Below are 21,593 nucleotides of genomic sequence, written 5' to 3' on the forward strand. Positions count from 1 at the left end.
TTTTGTGTTTTGGTAATTAGATAAAACTGTATGTAAATTTGATGCAAATGTGCTTAGAGGATTTACTTACATTTTCAGGAATTCAAGAACGGTATTTTGCTCATAATATTTTCTTAGGAAGCAGAATTCCAAAAAGAAGATAGATAGGATATTTAAATCATATAAAAGATAAGATAAGATTTAAGATAAGATTTATTTTCCTCAAAGGTACAACATGATTTTATTAGATATATGGCATTCATTAAAGTTACTATGCTTTGATTGGTTTGTTTCTTCTGGTTTGTTAAGTTTGGTACAGATTTGAGAATAGAACAATTTACATAATAACTATTATTAGGTACCTAGTAGGGTTGGGCCGGATACTTTTTTGGCCGGATACCGGATACCGGATATCCGGCTGATTTCAAATGCCGGATATCCGGTAACCGGCCGGATATCCGGCCAACGCCGGATATCCGGCAAATATCCGGTTATCCGGCCAAATTACCGGATATCCGGCCGGATAACCGGCCAAATTACCAGATATTAAAGTAGTAAAAAAAATTTCTTCAAAATTCTTATATAAATTTACATAAAGTTAAACTTATTCAGAAAAAATGTTCTTCTAGCTTCAATAATAAGAAAATTATAGCCATTTAAGATTTTAAAAAGCAGAGATTTTTGGTGTAAAGTATGAAAAATTATAGAGCCGGATATCTGGCCGGATAGTTTCAATATCCGGCCGGATATTGAAAATGGCCGGATATCCGGCCGGATATCCGGCCACACCGGATATCCGGCCCAACCCTAGTACCTAGCATGGAATTGGCCGAACTTCGTCTCCACCTAGTTGCCAAGCCAAATTCATATAGGATAAAAATTATTATTTTACAAGAAAAATTGCATGCAACATTGTACCAGATAGTTGGCATAACCCTTTAAGGGTTGTGGAGCCACTGGTGTACTTTGACGCTTGCCAAGCCGATACAATGTTATATGTGCAAATAAAAATCTTAACAATAACAATAATGATAAATACAGTATCTTTCTGTGTATTTCAGACATCCTCCTACTATCAGTTGCAACTCCTCCAAGCATAAATTCGGAACAATTAAGGAACCAAAACCTTCGTGAGAAGTCGCTATTCCCGTTGTGATCCTTTGGCAACCCTGTCCTGACTGGTTCCTCTGTAACAAATTGTTTTCATTATAGAGTGGAATTATGTCCATGTCTAAGGACACTTCCACACTAATAATTACAGGGTAACGATAAATATCTCGACAACGCAGGTCCAAACTCATAATCCATAAAATCATAACGGTGAAAATGAAAAAAAGATATACCTAGATAAAACGTCTCTAGATAAAACGTACCTATGTAACGTACCTAGGTGAACAAGGAGTAAAGTAATGGTTTCGATTCCTACGGAATCTGAGTTTTGTTTCTTGGGAAGGGATACAAGATCCTCTTGTGTACAAGATAGAATAAAAATATAGGTCATATGCGATTCCTACGGAATCTGATTTTGGTATTTTGAGATATAGGGAGTGTGTCCCTAAGTATGTAGAGTTCGATTCCTCCGGAATCTGATTTTTGTGTTTTGAGAACTGGTCACAGCATAGCTGTGAAGGGGGTACAGACATTAGGAGGGGGGGATGGAGGGGGTGGGAAGGTGGGGGGGAGGGGGTTAGTGCCCTAAAAACGTTACATTAATCTCTCTTTTTGTATAAGAAAAGGGTGAAAGTAAAAGTGAAAGTAGGCCAGGGTAAAAATTTAGGTAGAATTTGAAGAATAAAAACTGTGGCGCATTGTCGCGCGCTTAGTTTTTTTGGTTGTAGCTTTGCTTTTAGTGAAGTTTTAATCTTACTGTTGTTTAGGCAAGAGGAAAAAATGTTCGGAGAGGAGGAATATCAACAAATGTGGCAGCCGCTACGTGATCGCTTAACAGTGACACATCAACAACTTCTCAATATAGTCAATGGTGACAATGTCAGTGAGGAAGTACGTCGAGAGGTAGCCCGGCTACTCTACCAGCAGGGCTACCTCGAGACCGAGTTGGTACTTACTCTGTATAATCCAAACAAAAACATGGAGTATCATGAAAATAAATTGGGCGCAATTGCTCAGCAGATTACTGCTCAGGAAGAAGCATGCCTCCAGCTTTAGCTCCAGAGAGTGGCCAGTACTGATCCAAGGACCCATACTGGTCAAGTTCTTTATGACTTCATATACAAGATATCCACAAAATGCATAAGTGAGAGAATGAAATATTAAGGACTTCATTACAAAAAATGACTTTGCTAATTTTGAGTTAACTATGGCTTAAAGTGAACAGTTTTGTTAGGAATATCAATATTAATAATTCAATGTACTAATTTAAAACCATAAACTCATCCATCTTTTACTCTATGAATAAATCTTAGATATCTTGCTATAAACTTTAATTAATGTTTATTATAGAGAAAATGTGTAAAGTAGTTGGATGTCTGTTAATATATTGCTATGGGTCAAATTTATCAATATGATATTGGCGTCGAAAAATAGAAAATGAATATATGGGGAGAAAATGACAAAACAAAATACAGATATAAAAATAAGTGGGTGAATTAGAGACATTGTTAAATTAGGGGGAAACAGTTAAAGGATTGAAAAGGTAAGAGGAGAGGGGGGGGGGGAAATAACGAGAAGAAAAGGGGACGGGGTAAGTGGTTTATTCACGACCGTGGCTACTTGTCCGACTGCGCGGCGCATTATGCTTGGTATAGGTAGAGGGGGGGGGGAAAGAGGGGGAAAAGGTGGTTTCCTAGTATAGCTTGGTAAAAGGGCGGGAGGGAGACAATTGTTTGTCAAGCATAGGGGAAAATAAGCGGGAAACGGAAGTGGGGAAAGTGATTACTTATTATTATTAAAATTAATTAAGGATTACATAATATATGGTATTAAAACACAAAGGGGGTATAAATAAGGGGGAAATTGGGTCAAGATTTAATTGTTTTCAAGATGTCAAATCAAGAGGAAGAAGGAGGACAAGACCAGGGAGCTATACCAGGACAAGCGCCGGAAATTCCGGCAGGAGCTGGAGGCGAGGAAGATGCACCCCTCCAGGCTCAGGTACAGGAGCTTGTTGCTATGCTAGATACCAGCGAAGAAGCAGATGATCCTGTACCCGATGTCCAGCAGCTGTTGAACCTCGCGGCAGCGCCTGATCTACTCCCATTTCCGGGGGTAGATCGGCGCTGCTTCGATCTTTGGTTCACGGTGAAGCGCAGGTTAATGGGCATCGTGTACGAGGGAGACCAGTTACTCTGGAGGAGGTCCCGCTACGGCGTCATCGACGAAGAGATCCTCCAGTGTATGTACGGAAACTACGGGTTAGTTGTGAGGTTAATTCAAGCATTGCCCACATACGCCCGGTCCTTCCACGCCAACATGGACGCCATCGCCACAATGGACCGCCTGGTCACAGCCCAGCAGGACATCCTGGAGGAACTGCTTAACCAAGAGCCCGTCTATGGCGCCTACGGCGACTCCAGCGAGGAGTACGACTCATAAATGCGCAGAAGCTATGTCCTTATGTGCGAGAGCTTAGAACCAGTCTGCGATAAAAGTCATTTTTAAATAAATTTTCGATATCAAAATTTGAATAAATAATAAATTTTCGGCTAAAAATTTAATTAAATTTGTTGTTTTATTTGTTAGATAGAGGTTGCGTGATTCGTTAGCTGCTGGATAAAATTAAAAGATAAAAGAAATAAAATATGGTTAAAAATGGACAAAAACGGATAAAAATGGATAAAAAAACAAGCTAGGCCAAGCTACTCTATACTTGGGTATGTGTGTCGGTTCCTACAGAACCTATTCGTTGTAATTTGAGGTTAGAAGAGAAGAATACAGTTTTATTAAAATATTATCATTAGTAAGTTAATGCTTACAGAAAGTCAAGGGCTAAAAATAGAAATAAGAAATAAGAATAAAAACTTTTCCTGATTGGTTTAAGTGTAAGATGAAAACAATGTTGAATATACTTTAGTATTAACTAGTATTTGAATAAGAAAAAAACTTTGCATTTTAATTAAAACTCGATTTTGTTTAGGAAATAAGTAAAACATTTTTTCTTAAAAATATTTTTATTATCAATTGACTTAATTTCAAGTGGAAGGCTGTTAAAGATAGTTGGAAAAGAGTTAAGAGGGGCGTGCAGGAGGAAATTTCTATTAGTGCCCGGTTCGTAAGCAAAGTTATTCCTGTTCCTTGTGCCGTATGTATGTCTGTCTTGAACAAAATTCCAAGTATTTTCGAAGATTTTGGGAAAAATGCCTAATTTATAGGCATGCATGAACTTACAGACATTAAATTCAATTAACAGATTGAATGGGAGTATGCCATTAGATTTTAAAAATTCAGCTGTGTGAGCTCTGCTTGGTAAATTTTCAATTATTCTAATGGCTTGCTTTTGGAGTTTAATAATTGGTGCTAACAAATACATAGGGCAAGCAGTGAACAGGAGACAACAATATTCGATATTCGACTTAATGTAAGAAGTATAGAGTAGCCTTAGGTGTTTTTTATCCAATAAGTGTCGCATTACTTTCATACTATAAATTATCTTAGAAACTTTACTATAGACTTTTTCAAGGTGGTAAGAAAACTTCATTTTTTCGTCGATTTGAATTCCAAGGTGTTTAATACTACCCTCGTTGGTACCGCTAACAAGATCCAGCTTAGTAATTTTTGATTCATTAGTTTCATTATGATTATTCATATCTACATAAAATTCAAAGTTGGTCTTGGCTGCGAGCTCAACGGGGGTGAGTGTTTCTCGAGGGGAGGAGAAGACCATGCATTTGGTTTTGCGGGGGTGTATAAGAAGCTTATTGGAGTTGTACCATTGGGTCAGTCTGGGGACAAGCTCTTTTGCGAGGTTTATTAATTGGATTATATTCTGCTTTTCAAGAAAGCCTACTGCGTCATCAGCAAAGAGATTGATTAAGATCTCTTCGCTGCATGAAACAAGGTCATTTATGAAAATTAAAAAAAGAATAGGTCCCAGGACTGACCCCTGGAGTACGCCAATGATAATGAATTCGACAGTAGAGGAGAAGAGACCCTTAAAAAATACACGCTGCTTCCTATTTGCATAATAACTACGGAACCACTCGAGTGCAACCCCTCTTATCCCTGAGTTCTCAAGTTTACTAAAAAGGATATCCCTGTTTATCATGTCGAAGCACTTCCTTATGTCCAAAAATATGGCAACACCTCTTCAGGGGCGATTCGTTGTATTTTCACAGTAGCTTTCGAGAGGTTTTTTAGGTTAGATAAATTAGGTGACTGCCCGGCAGGGGTTAGAGTCCCATTCAGGGGCTAAAAATGGGAGAAAAAATTCGACGAAACGCCCCGTAAGAGGCGTTGCCACGAAAGGGACTAGACCCAAACTAAGAAGTAAAAATATCAACATTATAACATTATGTCTAGTCTTATCTATCTGCTAAAAATTTGAAATCTAGAACAATCCTAATATGCTTAAATTAGTGATACGAGTTATAGACGAACGGAATGACCCTATGTAAAGCAAAGTTTCGCATGTATTTTGGTGTATAACAAGAGATATAATTAAAAATAAAGCTTCTTTAAAATACAACGACAGGATCAAACCTTTGAAGGGATCAAAAACATAAAAGAGAACGCTGCATCTTCCCAAATGCTAGGCTTGTTGACAAGAAATAATGAAGGTTTAGCAATAGATCCCATTTCCCCCTTAGCATTACAAGTTTACAACGTAAAAACGGACTAAGCAAATTATAATGTAAAAAATACATTTAAAAGAATTTTAAATAGAGATTCAACAATTTTTTGAACATAGTTTATTTAAAAAAAAGAAGTGTTAAAATGTTTTATTAATAAGCATAATCAGTTATTCTTCGAAACTAATATCTTCTAGAATTTTGATGATTGCTTCAAGATTGTTCTTATTTCCCACGATGGCTTGTCTAAGATCTTCTGCATTTTCAACACTGCTTATGACATCCTCTTCAATCTAAAAAATGAAAAATTAATTTACGGCCAAATATTAATATTTGGGGGCTAGCGAAGTTACTCTATTATTCCCTTGGCCAATCCATCCGTCAGTCCGTCCATAACGCTAAAGTAGAAATGGGATTTTCTCACCTGATATTAAAGATAGACCCCTAGCTGAATTTATGTACTTTTTCTTCATCTTTTTTCTATGGCCATTGAACATTTGCTTGATTCACTTAGTCCGTCTGTCAATCCATGGTTTTGTACTTATGGATGCTGTCATCCAAGTTTTTAATTTTTTAAAAATATTTTACCTTTTCACAACCACTCTCGTACTGTGGTATTTGCTTCAGTCTCTTACATCTAATTCAATATAAAGCAATCTTCAAATCTTTAAATTCATAATAATGAATCATAAGATAGGGCGTCTATTAAAAAACTAACTAGCGGTTACGTCCCTAGCATCTAGGGTATCTGTTTTCTAAGTGCAGAAAATAGCCTGAGACTTAAATTATAATCAACTACTCTCCCTCCCTCCAAAAAATAACCATTCCCCGCTCCCCACAAAAAATATTTCTTTTAAATGTAAGATATAAAATTGGGATATTGAAATCAACCAACTCCCCCCCCCCCCCCTCAACAATAACATTGTTTTCTAAATGTTGCTGCAATATCTAAGTAATTGGCGTTATTGCTTTTCCTAGAGAGCACGTTAAAAATGTCTTCCATATCAAAAGTAAACATATTTTTTTTCCATGTCTGTTCTTCAAACAAGTAATCCAAGTTTGTTTGAATTCCATAGTAATCAGCAATCAACATCATTTCAAGAAAAATATCCACCCATTCAAAATACTTTGTTCTTGATATTTCTTCATCTTGGAGATATTCAAAGAATAGCTTGACAGCAAGACCTTTAAATCCTGTTACAGGTATAACAAGAATGGGCATTTTCTTTGGTTCTTCATTCACAACTTTTACTGTATCTAGTTCTTGTTTGCAGGAATTCTGGAGAACAGCAATATCTTTATTTTCAATTTTCAGTTCTTCCTTGGCTATGCTGGAATCAGAATTCACAACATCTTTCTCATAAAATTATCAAATTTATATAAAGTAGTAAGCTTTTTTTGTCTGTAGCAAAGGATCTCGCTAACCACTGAACCAAAATGGTTCTCCTTAACAGTGAAACTTCTAACAGGTCCTTGGAAGGTTTATTATTATTTAGGGAGGGAATCCCCCCCCCCAAAAAAAAGAGTTTAAACAAAAATAGCAGTAGTAGGTACAGCTTTTAACGTATGTAGGGTTTGGGCCAAAATTTAAACGTATCATGTGTTACGTGTTATACTACTGTCTGTGAGGCTATTCTTTGTACTATTTGTTTATGAACTTGTTAAAAAAAACTAAATTTGATTTGACAATATTCCTGGATTTGATGTTTGTCTGGAAGTCCATCTTGGATCAAGTTTAGAAGCAAACACCTGGGAATTCTCAATCAAAATCTTCTGAATAAAATTCATTGGGTGAGTAATTTCTGCTCAATATTAACTTTTTTGATAAAGCAAGGATGACAACGTTCATAAAAAAACGAAGCTCTGAAACGGTAGGACAAACAAACATTAACACTAGTATATAGAGTGTCAGGACTGAATGTGCATATATAAATGTTTAAGTCTAAACAAAATTGAAAGTAAAATTGTTTCAAAACTGCTGATATACAGGATACTTTTTAAGGGCATAATTTTAGGACTTGACTGATAGTTACAAAACTGCTACAAAAGGGGCGAATTTTTTGTGTTTTTTACCTTAGATATAGTGACACAGTATTCTTCACAGGTTATCAGAACAATATCATCAAGATCATACTGAAAATCAATTTTAAAATGTTCAATAGTTCACTAAACAAATAATTTGAAGTATTTTTTTTATTTTAAGCATGATTTACCTGTTTATGATCATCACTGATGTTCTCAAAACTTCCTGAAGAATGAGACATTTTCGGCATAATTTTCATAATCTGAAAAAGGGGAGGGTGAAATTTTGATTTAACAGTGTGCATAGCTTTGATCTTTGAGTGAGAGGATAAGATATTAAGAATATAAGTTTATTTTTTTATATATCCCAAGTTTTAAGATTTTTTTAGATAGGTGTACAGGTTCAGATGTTGCAGGCCTCAGGATCTACCTTATTTTTAGATTTTATTTATGTATATGAGGAAATAAAAAATTTAATCTGACTTCAGCTAGTTTAAGTTGAAGCAGGACATTTTTAGACAGGTTAAGAAAACATTTCTTAGAATAGCTATTTAGAAGCTAGCCATATTGGTCAATCCATTTAACAAAACAAGATGTATCTACAAATATAAAGAAAAAATAATAATTCCATATTGTTTGTTAAGCAAAAGTCGTGTTCTAAACTTATGCATCACAGTCCCATCCAAAAATACAATTTTTTAAAATTTGTGTAATTAATGGCTGCATGGTCGACGTAAAATACCTACAAATTACTATATAAAACCTTCCCTGGAAGGTAAAGGAGAACCAAACGGTTCAGCGGGTAGCGATATATACAATTTACACAAGTTTGAAAGAATTATTGTAGTGTAATAAAAATAAATGTTAAAAATTGTTATTTGGCGCGTTTATTTGTTTACATTTGCGCAGACTGCCGCTGTTAGTTTACAATATTAAATGTCGTCTTAAAGTACTTTTTTATGAATCTTTATAATAGACTAATTAATTGTTTTTATCAAAAAATATAATTAACTAATTTTTAGATAGGTATTTACTTACATTTTGTAATATTCATTCGAAAAGGAGAAACAAATTGGTTTATTGGTTAGCGAGATCTTTAAGCTACAGACATCTTATTACTTATTTATATGGACTGGAGGATGAGCTCCTGCCTCTAGAGGCGTATAAAAAACGCTGAAACCATCACAAGGCTTAAATAATAAAAAAAGTAGTAATAAATTGCCTAAAACCATCCCGGGATCTATTTAGAGCTTCCCTAAGAAGGAGAACTAAATTATTTCATTAGTTTTAAGGGTTTATACAAAAGTCTTCGCTGCTTCATAGAATAGAATAAGGGTTACTTAGTTATCTACTAGAAGTATATTTGTTATCCAAACATCCACATGGCCTAAGTAGGTGAGACCCTTTTCGTCTGCTAGCAAATTACTTTCTGTTCTTTTGCAGGGACTTGGATGTTTATATATTTCCGACGCTTTTAACTGATTTAGAAGCCCCAATTTTCGGGCAGTAACATATGGCTAATGCCATACATTCTTAAATTTTACTAATTTAACTTCTATAATACAAACCAGAAGAAGTTTATGAAAGCCAGAACTAAGTATTTTTTATAGCCTCTTACGCAGCACGTCACACCAAAGATTTCAATCAGAGTTGTCAATCTCTTAGTAATGCTTAACTATAATATTCAAAAAATTAAGGATGGCAAATCCATAAATGCGAGGCTCTGAAATCAGACGCTTTAACAAACGAATGCTAAAGCTTGCATCGTCAGAATTTTATAAGTAGATTATTAATTTAGAAGTCTATTTCAAACTTAAATGTAAATGTTTTCAAAATTGCTTTAGAAAAGCATTCTGTTAATGGACATACATACATTTTAGCTCTTGATTATAGAGATGCTTCGCTCATATAGTACCTTTACGTTCTAGGATTAAAAAACATTTCGTTGGATTAAATTTATTTAAGTAATTGTATGAATTATTACTATACGATTACAGATTCCACGTGTCTCGAGTACACAATTTGTACAGGAATAGTACAAAAAGTACGCACAGAGTACACGTCATTATAATAATAATCAGTTTTTTTACACTTTACAAGAATACATAATTTAAATTTCGCGATGAAAAAAAAATTAACTAATATTGCAGCCTTTATGTTAATAAGAGGCGACAAAAACGTAAAAATACACAATAATTTTATTAAGTTATTTTCTTTAAAATAACTTATTTAATGTCCAGTAATAAGGTGTATTATTAATGACCTTAGCATATAAAAATCTCCATGAAAAAAAGGCGTTTATTCGCCTTAATTTGTATTTAAGTACAAAAATAATTTCTAAAGAAAATAATATCAATTTCTTGTATTTTTTTCTGTTGTACAAACTGAATTTCTTTGTAAAGATTATCATCACAATATTGAAGTTTTTTTTGTATCCAAATATTACCAAAAAATAGTTTTGTGTATTTTTTATCATTAAATTTAGGTAGTTATTGAAAATTTTTAAAAATTAGGCAAAATAATGATATTACCAGAGCTGTAGAAGTTAAAATAGCAATAATTTAGAAACTTTAAAGTAGTTTTTGTTCTAAACAAAATTAGTTTTAAAAAACAGAAAGATTTGGGTGGCCGAAACGATAATACTCAATTCCATACTTTATACAGCTCTGACATAATAAAAATATTACAACAAAATATAACAAAATAATTTTACTAATAGCTAAATAATTATTATAGGTATGATATATTGATGAACCTTTCCATTTTGCTCCAGGCTAATACGTATATTTCTCTCCTCGCCGCTAGCCTGGCTCGAATTCCACTCCAGTTGAAAAGTCAGTCTTGGAAATAAAATGCCCTGAAAGTATGGCTAAGAAAAGGAATGGAATACGACACCAATAGGCATGATGTGGAGAAAAATAGGGGGATTCGAACCCTCATCATATCAGGCCTGCGTGGTTCTGGTGTGTGTTTAAAGTTCTGTATTGTCTTTGATTGTAGTTGTTTAAATTATATTAAGCTGTGTATTGTTTTTGTGATTTTGGGGATTTTACTTGAGGATTTTAAAAAATATATACAGAATAGTTATTTATCGCATCGTATTATAAACAGCTTTCCGCGGATTTAAAAATGTACCATTATATAATTAAAACCAGCTTTGTTAGCCCCGAGATGCCGAAGGCACTGGCTAACAAAACTGGTGTTAATATTATGATTGTACATTTTTATAATCTCAGAAAAATGGATATAATACGATGCTAAACATGATTTTTCAATATTGTTGAGAACCGGTTCTAATCCACCGGATATTAATCGGCTTCGAAGCCATTCTGGAAAATACTTTCCCCACTATTTTTAAAAAGACATTAGCCCCAAAAGTAGCCCTCAAGTAAGAATCCCCTAACAAAATAACCAAAAAAAAATAGGTAAAACTTTCCTTACATGAAAAGTTGAAAAAAATACTAGGCATACAACAAAAATGTCTGATTGAATATCTTGCTAAACACAATTCTTTTTACAATTCTTAATTAAAGTCTTTTGGCATTTTCACATACGCACACAGACATTTGTTTCAACATTAATTATGATAAGTTTATCCATTTTTTAGATTTGAAGTTTTAATAAAAAATTAGGTACCTAGGCAATTTAAATTGTTTTTATGACTAAAAAACTTATCATAATTAACAAACAAGGGGAACAAAACTTATAATAGCTTATTAATGACATGGAAATAATACAAGATTTTTTTTACAAATTAGTTGAAGATGTCTTTAGCGTAAAAGGAAAAAAACTTGAATTCTTTTAAGTTTTTGGTTTGTCAAGTTTTTGTGATTTTTTTCTCATGAAATTCCATCTTCATATAATACAATGCTAATAATGCAAAACAAAATAATAATTATAATATTTACATAATAAGAAACAAAATTTCTCAAGGCGTTTTGGTCAAAATAAAACAACTTAAGCAACCAAACGATATAATAATAATAATATGATAATTACTCCTGTAATTTTCAAGTTTTTCTTAGAGTTTGGGGGGTTGAAATAGAGATACTTTAGGTGGATTTATAATTAAACAAAATAAAAGAAATTCGAGCTGATATAATTATGTATGTACAGTTTTAAGCTTAATTTAAATTCCAAACAATGAATTATAAGGCAGATTTGAATACAGCGCAAGGCTTCATTGGAGAAAAGCTCGTTTTTTTTAAAATAAATGCAAATCTCCTATTTTTTTCGTTTTATGTCTAAAAATCTTTGGAAAATTATTGTCTTAGTTAGCAGCTTAAAAATCTAGGATTTATTGTATCAAGCTGCAAATAAATAAATAAAGTTGAAAACTATGCCTAGTTAGTAAGTATTGATTCATTTCCAGTGATTAACTGTACAGAGCGATAATTTTTTTTGTTTGTTACATTGTTGCAATATAAAAATATCTGAATGAAGAATTCACTTGGTTTGTCTGACAGCTGACTAAATCTGGTTAGCCACTGACCGTCAGCTGCTAGGCGGCTAACAACTATAAGCAGCTCTCTTCTCCTCCTTTGCAAGCTTATAAATGTTATGTGGGGTTAGTAGTATTTGTTTGAGCATGATGTAGCAATTATGATTCATTCTTTTATTATTATTAACAGCACTTTATGTTTGCTTGAAATACTAATAACATTTATGTTTATATGATAACTTCTATGGTAAGATAAGTAAGTCACTTTTATTTCTAACACAACGTTGAAGTCACTAACCCTTGAAGTAAGGTGATCAATTTTAATGGCTTGTTTTGGCCAATTCAAAAGTCTATTTTCTTTTTTAATTGGAGGGATCAGTTTTCATTGAGTTTGTTGGAGTTAATGTCCTAATTTAACAAGCACAATCAACTTATTTGTAGTACATGTACTTGTGTACTAATCATGAATATTAGTACGTGTACTTCTGTACTATTGTACTAACTATCAGTGCTTGCAAGTGATGGTTTGTCAGAATTGTCTTCAAAATATGAAAAATCATATTTTATCAAAGGTCCTTCAAAATGTTTCGTAAATGGGAGTTTTTTTATAGTTCATCGTCAAGACTTGGTCCTTCTTTAATTTTTTGGTCAACTTAACCTGTTAAATGGGAAGTTTTTTTAATCATTGTTGAAAGCCAGTAAAGTTTCACTGTTTCTAAAACCTTTTTTGTTGTGGATTATATCTCGGAATAAAATTATGAATACTGAAGTTTTGAGGGTTGATACGCGCTCCAGAGCACGTTAGCAGGCGCCTCGGGATTTTAACTACTTTATATTTATGCCACTTGATGGGTTATTATTACTCCCAATGGTGCGGGGAGGGCGGCAACTCAGAGGGATGCGCCACTGTCGAACTTGAGAATGATTTAAATGCTGCGGATGATGGGTTGATGCAGAGGGGCACCCGGCTGGAGCTCAGCTGTTCGCTGATGAACTTGTGCAGCTTCTGCTTCACTTTGCTCACGCTGGTCAACTCGTACTCCCACGTGTCGTTGAAGTAGACTTCAGCGCGCGGCTCAAAGTCGCGCGTGTACTGGCGCAGCCCGCTGGCCGTCGAGTGACAGCACGTGCACATGCAGCTGTGGTAGCGCAGCCGACCCTCGTCCAGGTACGGATGGCGCAGCGCCTCGTCCACGCTGATACGCTTGTCCGGGTTCAACGTCAACATCTTGCACATGAGGTGGATGGCCTCGTGTGTGGCCCACTGGCCCAGGCTGTACAGCGCGGAGATGTTGGGGTGCTTGGGGCCCTTGGACAGCATGTACTTCTTGGCGCCGTCGCAGGCGTACTTGAGGTCCTGTAGGGTAGGTGTGCCCAGCAGGTCGGTGATCAGGTCCAGTTGGCGGATAGGGCAGGAGGCCTGAAATTAAAAATTAAAATTAATTTTAATGAATAAATAATTTTAGGACCGAATTTGATAATTCTCTATAAATAGTAACATTTTTTCCTATTGTAAATATAATTCATAAGTTCTTGATTTCTTGAATTTAATTGGTTTTTGATGTTGCCATCTGTGTTTAAATGTCTGTGTTTGACAAAAAGACAGGTGAGCAGATATTTATTTTCATAATTCCAGATAATTGTGAAGGCATGTGGCAACATAAGCCCTAATAACACAAAGATAACAAATAATCAAAAACAAGGATTAAAACATCCATAAGAAGCGACACACAAAATATCAAGGATAATAAACATACAAAGTGAGTTATAGAGCAGATTAGTATCTGTATTTTAAAGCAGGACCAACAGACTAACGGACCAAGTAAATTATATAATGAATGCTTATTAAAAAATTCAGTCATCTATCATAAATTCACGTTTTCTGCAGACGGACGAACATTTCGAATTAAAGGGTAGCTTCATTGTTAATTATATTATCTCTTATGATACAAAACTATAAGCCACGTTATTAGTAGCACACCTAATCTATATGTAAGCTATAAAGGTCCGAACGGCCGATTTTCTATCTTTATTAGAGATCATGGGGAAGGCCCAATAACTTTATACAACCCAATCAATATTCTATTTTACGAATGAAAAAAAAAGGAATTTATAAATTTTGGGAAAATTATTTACAGTTTTTGTTATTGATATTAAAAACTTGATTTAAATTCACATTTTTAGAATAATCAAACATATAAACAACCTGAAATGACGTAGCAGGTTAAAAAAAATCCTGAAAATTATATTTTGCTAAAAACATTTAAAATTTTTTGTTTATTCAAAATTTGATGTTAAAAGTGCAGTAATATAATGGGTGTGAATATTAAAAGAGAGAGAGAGAGAAAGAGAGAAAAGAGAGATAGTCAGAGAAATAGATAAGAGGAAATAGAATAGAATAGAGAAATAGAGAGAGAGAAAAAGTAATCTTTGACATTTTCCCTCTCTTTACATAGATCTAGCCCACTATACTCTTTAGCTAATATAAGATAAATTAGAATTCAGAGAAGGGGTAATTTTGATTATAATCATTGGGGATTATCTAATAATATCAATTAGACATTTATAACTAACTAGTGGCTCCAACCCTAGCATCAAGGGGCTTTTCATAGCATTAATTAAGGAAGAGATCAATAAGAAATAGCCTAAGACTTCAATTAAGAAGTAAAATAGCCTAAAACCACCAAAAGAGCGATGTAAAGCAAAACTTAGGTTTAATGCACAGACAAAAAAAACTTAATTCTTAAATCCATTAATGAGTGGGGTGATATGTAATCTGTTCTGTAGAGGATCTTCTCTGCCAAAATATGAAATGATTGAAAAAATATTTGCTTGCAAAAAAATATTGTGCAATACTTTGATCCATGTTTCTAGGCGAGGCTGAAATCATTCAACAATTTTTGGGTTTATTTTAGATGTTTTAACAATTAACCCACCTTTTATGCAGTTTTTAAATTCACTTTCTTCAGATATATACTTAAAGAGATAAGACAATTGACGAAAAATTGCTGTACTAATGAAATCAAGAAAAATATCTGTTGATTTAAATTAATGGTGGAAATGTTTGACATTTTTGGGAAAAAAGGGCCTAAAGTTTTTTTGAGTATAAAGTCAACTCTCTCCATTGCATGGTAGACGGTTTATTTAACTTTCATTGACCTTTTTATCACAAAAATTAAAGAGGCCCTCTTTAAGAGGGGGGGTAATTTTGTCTATTTAAACTAAATAGAAAGATACATTTCATATTTATGCTTACAGAAAAAAAATATTAAATATCATTTAGAATAATTTCTTAATTATCATGAGATTTACAGAGAAAAATATTAAAACATCCAATTAAATTTATATCAAATAAATTATGTTTTAAGTACTTTTAATGTCAAATCTTTATTATACATTAATATACCTTTTAAGAATTCTTATATTTTTCTACTGTATAATGATTTAATGTTAATAATCATTTAAGTATTAAGAGTTTTTTGTCTTAAGCTTTACATAGATTCTTCGATGGTTTTAGGCTATTCCATTTACAAATTTAAATATTTGGATGGTTTAATGCTATTTTTCTAGCAATTCTCCCAGATTCTAGGGGCGTATCCGCTGGCTCTTTATAAATATTGATTATTAATTTCTGTGCTCCTCATAGTCTTAAAGTTCCTTGTTACATTTTAATATTTCTATATCAAATAAAATCTATGCCTAGTACTAGATTTTGTTTTTCAATGCCAAAACCCTTGTTACAGAAATGGACAATTATTAAAGAAAACAAGTAAAATAAATTTTAAAAATCTACGAAAAAGAAAAAAAATCGCCGAAATTTTTGGCATATTGAATGATATTTTAAAAATTGTCTATCCTGTTTTTTTATCTTGAGAAAATTAACCCCTACCCTTGATAGTTATATGCATAGGCCTTAAATAGGTGTTTATTTACATATCCGAAAAAAAGCACAATAGCAAAGAAGCATTGCGCTGATTAAGTGATATTTTTTTTAGATAAATTGATGCACACCCACAATTATAATCAACAAAAGTTCTTAAAGTAAATTTTGAAGACCTAAGCTGGATCTTTAAATCATTTTAGTGGTGAGCCAGATCGGGGTTAGCCAACTTTCCACCAACGAGAGCACAGCATTTACTGAAATGCCGCGCTGTGATTGGCTGAAATTCAGCGCACCCCGATCTGGCTCACCACTAAAATGATTTAAAGATCCAGCTCAGTATGTTTAACAGTCCAATATACCCAATATCCTAATTGTATAGTGGCTATCCGCCGATTATGAATATGTTGAAATAAATTAAGACCAACTATTTTATCATTATATTAAATGTATTCAATATTGTATCAATCTATTTATCCATCTATAAATGTAAATAGATAGATAGATATATATTTCGTGAATATCATGAGATAAAGATTAAAAGTTCATCCAAGGACGAATTCAGACTCACACAAACAGACAAACAAACAAACGGACAGACATACAGATAAACTATTCATAATAATCCGCAATTTAAATATTAGCATTTCTAAAGTTTGATTAAAATAATAATAAACCAGTAAACCAATTTAATTTCAGTCTGTTTGGTCTTTTTTAATAGTTTTAAGAAATGTAAAATCTTAATATTAGTTTAGAGTTTTTACCGGGGCTCAGCAGCCAAAGCCTAAGTGACCACCCCCCCCCCCCCCCCTAAAAAAAATTAAGAGGAGGGTTTCAGTGCTCCATATAAACTTTGAGGGTAAGCACATCTAGCCCAATTCAACAATCGGTAGCCAAGCTGCAGCCCTAAAAATATGCAGTTTTTGTGATACACATATCCTGTTTGTTTATTATAAAGAGGACAACTTTTTGTGTGGCGTCACTATTTTCTATTCAATAAGCACCTAAGTAGGCTTTAAATTACCAGGGTGTGAGGGGAAATTGGGCTGTTTATTACACTAGTCCCAAAAGTTTTGTTTTCTTATTGGGGACTTTTAATAAATCATGATTGGTTGGTCCATCAAGTTGAGTGTTCAAACGTTTCAACCATCAATTATAATGTACTTAAAGGGAAATTTTGTGTATCATCATTGGTGATGCACATAAATTTATCGGCCATTGTTTTGTTTCTTTAGATCCCTGAAAATTACTCAAAAACAACAAGGATGACAATATTCATTTTAGGGCGACTTAAAACAATTTAAAATATGTAAAGATTGCAAATTGAGAGGGATAAGACATTGAACTATAAATCGATTTACATGCCCATACAACACCTCTAATTTAGACTATGCTAGTTTGGACCATCCAATCAAGATTTAATAAAACCTAACCAAAGTTTGAAGGCAAACGAAAGAAAAAATGAATAAACCATTTTAATTTAGAGTACAAATAAGCAATAAATGATTTTTTAAAGAAAGGTCAATTACAGAAAATCTTCGCTCTTATGACAAAAATATTTCATAACAAAAACAAATGATATGATAATTATAAAAAGTTGAAAATTTAGGGGAGAAATGTGTCCTTGGGAAAGAGAAAATTACAGGTTTTAATTTGTTAAGAAATAAGATTAGTAAGTATGATATTTATATTCTTAATTAAAGAAGTAATAACTAACAAATATAGTAAGATATTTTTTTTAATTTTCATTTTTTAGATAGGCATCAGAATTTTAAATGAAATGCTAAAATAAAGTTTTTGAATACTTTTTCACTATACCTAAGATAAGCTTAGCATTTATGGATGTTGTCATCCTTGTTTTTTTATGAATGTTCAGTGAGATATTATTGCATATGAGAAACTTATGATCGTGACCTATAAAGGCAGTTTGTTAAGATTTCTTTCAGCCAGGCCCAGGGAGGGAGGGAGGGGATGTTGGATTGTAAATTACACTGGAACCCAAAGATTTAAATCAAAACTTTGGGTATTTTATCAAAATTTTATATTGGTTGGTTCCAAACATATCGAGTACAAGCTTTTCAACTAATAATTTATCTAGAGAAGGGGTATTTTTTTCACCATTTTGACTGTAATCAATCTATCAATTGTCTTATCCCTTCAGATCCCTGACTAGGCCCTAGCTCAGCCCAATACAGCTTTGCATAGTCCTTATACTTGTTCATGCAATAACGCAAAAATTGATCAATAGCGAATTACGCGGATTTATTGCATGGATCAGTTATTTATCGTATTATAGACAGCTTTAAGTGGATGCAAGTAAAATTATATGATTTAGACAGTTATTGTTAGCCCAGAGGCGCCAAAGGCCCGGGCTTACAAAACTGGTATTAATCTTATGTTTTTTATTTTAATATTCATGGATAATTGTCTGTAATACGATGCTGTACATGAGTTTTTGGTATGGCTGAGAACCTGTTCTAATCCAGCGGATAATGATCGGTTTCGAAGCCATACTGGAAATTGTATTTCCCTACTCTTTGTGATATTAACTAAGCTGCTTTTTTAATCATGATTATTTTGTAAAAACTCCTTATGAACCGGTTAAGTTGTTTGGGCATATTAAGAAAAAGGAGGTGCAAAAAAGGGGTAGGTTTAATTTTTGAACAACTTGCTTTAACTCGCATAGGTTTATAAAAGTCCGCAGATACGAAAATATCTCATTGTCCGCAAAGAAAAATATAAAAGGCTAAACGTATAGATATATCAAACTCTAATTTATTTAATTGGTATTTGAAATTTTCTAAATATAGCCCAAAATGTTAATTACAAAACAGTTTTAATATTTTTTATATGTTAATATAATAATTAAAACACATGTAAGTAATTTATTTTTAAAACTGCTTTTTCTAAATTTTGAGAAATCATTCTATTAAGGGATTCGTAAACGAAAAATGTCAAAGAGGATAGTGGCGCAGCAATTAAATATTTTCCCCCTCCCAATTGACATCTGACAAGCAACTTGGTGTACTTTTAACTTAGATGCTGCACTTACAATGGTATCAGTGGCGAAGCTACTCTATAATTATAAATTACTTAGTCCGCATGAACAAAATAGACAAGGGATTTGGGTACTATTCTTGAATTGTGATTGGTTGGTTTCAAACTTTTAATGACCAAACTTTTCAAACAATAACTTTAATCTGCATAAGTGGTAGTTAGTTTGTCATCATTGGGGATGTATAACATGTTATCGTTCATTATCGTAGCATTTATCATTCCGAGATTGTTGTCATCCTTGTATCCCAAAAATATAAAGTTTTACCATTAATAAGAAAGTTGGCAAACCAAACATTTTCAACTCAGATTAGTTTAGGTCACATACAGATACTTTAGGAGGGTGTTGCATCATTTCAACAAAAGAAATCAGAACCAGTTTTGTTCAGAGAATGAGGGGACAATAGGTTGTTTAGTACACTAGTCCCCATAGTTTTATAATAACGTTTTCTTATGAATTTTTTGACAACTTTAGGGACTAATTTAGTTGAGTGTTTAAATGTTTTTACTACTAATTTTGATCTACAGAAGGGGTAGTTTTGTGTATTATTATTGAAAATGTACATCAATTTATCGGCCATAGTCTTAACCCTTTAGACACCTAACAAAAACTACATTTTTTTTCTTTTAAAACTATATAAGCACAATATAAGTTAATAATTTTAATAATTTGTTGGATTTAAAAATAGCCTAAATTGCAAAATGAAGTAGCTTATCTTCTTAAATAATTCAAGGATAACTTGGGATTTCAGTTTTGACCCAACCTAGCCCGAGGCCTTATAGATATGCCCAAAAGTTTAATTCAATTTTGATAAACATATTATAGAACAAATTCAAAATAAATACAATAAATAGCCTAAAACCATCCTTACACTCAAATGTAAAACTCAAATAGCCTTAATCAACGTTAAGAACATATTTAAAGTTTCGCCGAAAACAAAGAAACTATCTTTTATATGAGTGGTTGTACATTAAGATCTCAAAAACTTCTTAACAGTTGGAATTCCCCATAAAGTGCTATTTGTTTAGCCGTTACCAGTAAATGCTAAGGGCGCTGCTGCTAGCCATAATATGAGCAAAATTGTACCATACTTTGATTTGATTATCCGTAACAGTTTTGTAAATAAATAAATTATTGTAACAAAGTTTATGATTATATTAACATATGCTAGGGTTATTTGGAGCGAAGCTTCTCTGTTATTTCCTCTGTATGTTTGTCCATCAAATATATAGTAGCGTTGTATTTCTAGCAATTTGAAGACTTTATCAAATAAAATATGCCTTAAAAAATACACTCATCTAAAGGATCTAAAGGGATAAATTGATATACATCCCCAATCATGATGCACAAAATTACCCCTTGTGTAGACACAATTAGTGGTCGAAACGTATGAACGTTTGAACAATCAAGTCAATAAACCAACTAATTCAATTTTAAAATAAGTCCCCAAAGTAGCTAAGCTAACTAATAAGAAAACGTTGTTATAAAACTATGGTGACTAGTGTAATAAACAGCTCAATGTCCCCTCCCTCACTGCATTATAGCCAGCTTTTATCATGTTACTACTTCGATACTAATGTACTAATGACTACACTTCTTTTTGCATGTTATCATCCTTGTTTTTAAAACATATTACAGATAGGGGTCTGGGGTGTTATATAGAAATATTGATCCAATTCTTACTCAGTAATCTCTGTTACAATAGTATTAATCAGTTTTTAAAGAACTTTGGGGGATTTTCAAGTCTTCCCCCAAAATTCTGATTATTTAAAATTTAGTTACATGGCTAATTATTTTATATTTGCGTATCCAAGGTCAAGCCATACTAGAAATTTAAGATTATTGTAATTCATCAGGAGAGATGGGACAATTTATCGGCCATTGTCTTATCCCTTTAGATCCCTGATCAAATATTAAGGAGTAGATAAATATTGATTAAAAACCGATGCAGCGTAATGAAAACTATTTTGAAAGCTAGAACATACAGCGTTGATCAATATTTAAAGATCCCTCCCTTACAATGCGTCATAATGGCAATCGTCGGTTGGTTGTGAGTACAAAACAGCAAAATGGATGGGGGGGAGATGACATTGGACTGTAAATTTCCCTGCTACCCAATGTTTCATGACCCTGTCTTTCTAATAGTTTGCATGAAAACTATGGGGACTTTTATTATTATATAAAATTGGGTAATTATGTTTATTATAGTTAGGAATGCAAAACAATTTATCGTCCATTGATTCCTGCTTTTCTGTCTAAATTAGCTATTAAAAATTAACGTTAATTGTTCGTTGTTTTCTGAGAACAACTATTGGTTTAAATGGGAAATATAAATTGGGATTTTTGTGATGTTAGACAATGTTATAGTACATATGTATTATGTATGTATATATTATTATTGTTAAAGATGAATAAATATTTGTTTTTAAGCTTGTGAACAGAGTTAGGTGGAGAAATAAGATATTTATGTGG

The 21,593-nt window shown here is 33.0% G+C and overlaps 2 protein-coding genes and 1 long non-coding RNA gene across 4 annotated transcripts in view; all 3 read right to left on the minus strand.

Annotated features, from left to right (window-relative positions):
• Nucleotides 1-5,841: 5,841 nt before the first annotated feature.
• On the minus strand, nucleotides 5,842-8,004 carry LOC145325598 (uncharacterized). Its single transcript, XM_080168564.1, has 6 exons — nucleotides 7,937-8,004; nucleotides 7,797-7,856; nucleotides 7,418-7,496; nucleotides 6,698-7,076; nucleotides 6,312-6,360; nucleotides 5,842-6,016 (listed from the first exon to the last, which is right to left on the minus strand). Exons 1-6 carry the CDS (start codon nucleotides 7,994-7,996, stop codon nucleotides 5,894-5,896), a joined length of 750 nt encoding a protein of 249 aa, XP_080024690.1. The 5' UTR covers nucleotides 7,997-8,004; the 3' UTR covers nucleotides 5,842-5,893.
• Nucleotides 8,005-9,685: 1,681 nt separating this feature from the next.
• On the minus strand, nucleotides 9,686-10,543 carry LOC145327010 (uncharacterized). The gene is made up of 2 exons (XR_013882036.1): nucleotides 10,401-10,543; nucleotides 9,686-10,281 (listed from the first exon to the last, which is right to left on the minus strand). It is a non-coding gene; the product is annotated as an uncharacterized LOC145327010 (long non-coding RNA).
• Nucleotides 10,544-11,149: 606 nt separating this feature from the next.
• The window catches only part of nmo (serine/threonine-protein kinase nemo), a 114,140-nt gene continuing 103,696 nt past the window's right edge, over nucleotides 11,150-21,593 (minus strand). For both annotated transcript variants that reach the window (XM_080170484.1, XM_080170483.1), the window contains exon 8: nucleotides 11,150-13,606. In XM_080170484.1, the coding sequence (XP_080026610.1) occupies nucleotides 13,046-13,606 (561 nt within the window). In that variant the 3' untranslated portion in view covers nucleotides 11,150-13,045. The remainder of the gene's footprint in view (nucleotides 13,607-21,593) is intronic.

The sequence above is a fragment of the Acartia tonsa genome, chromosome 8 (genome assembly GCF_053477335.1).
Source record: "Acartia tonsa isolate MP-2025a chromosome 8, ASM5347733v1, whole genome shotgun sequence".
In the NCBI taxonomy this organism is placed as follows: Eukaryota; Metazoa; Arthropoda; class Copepoda; order Calanoida; family Acartiidae; genus Acartia; species Acartia tonsa.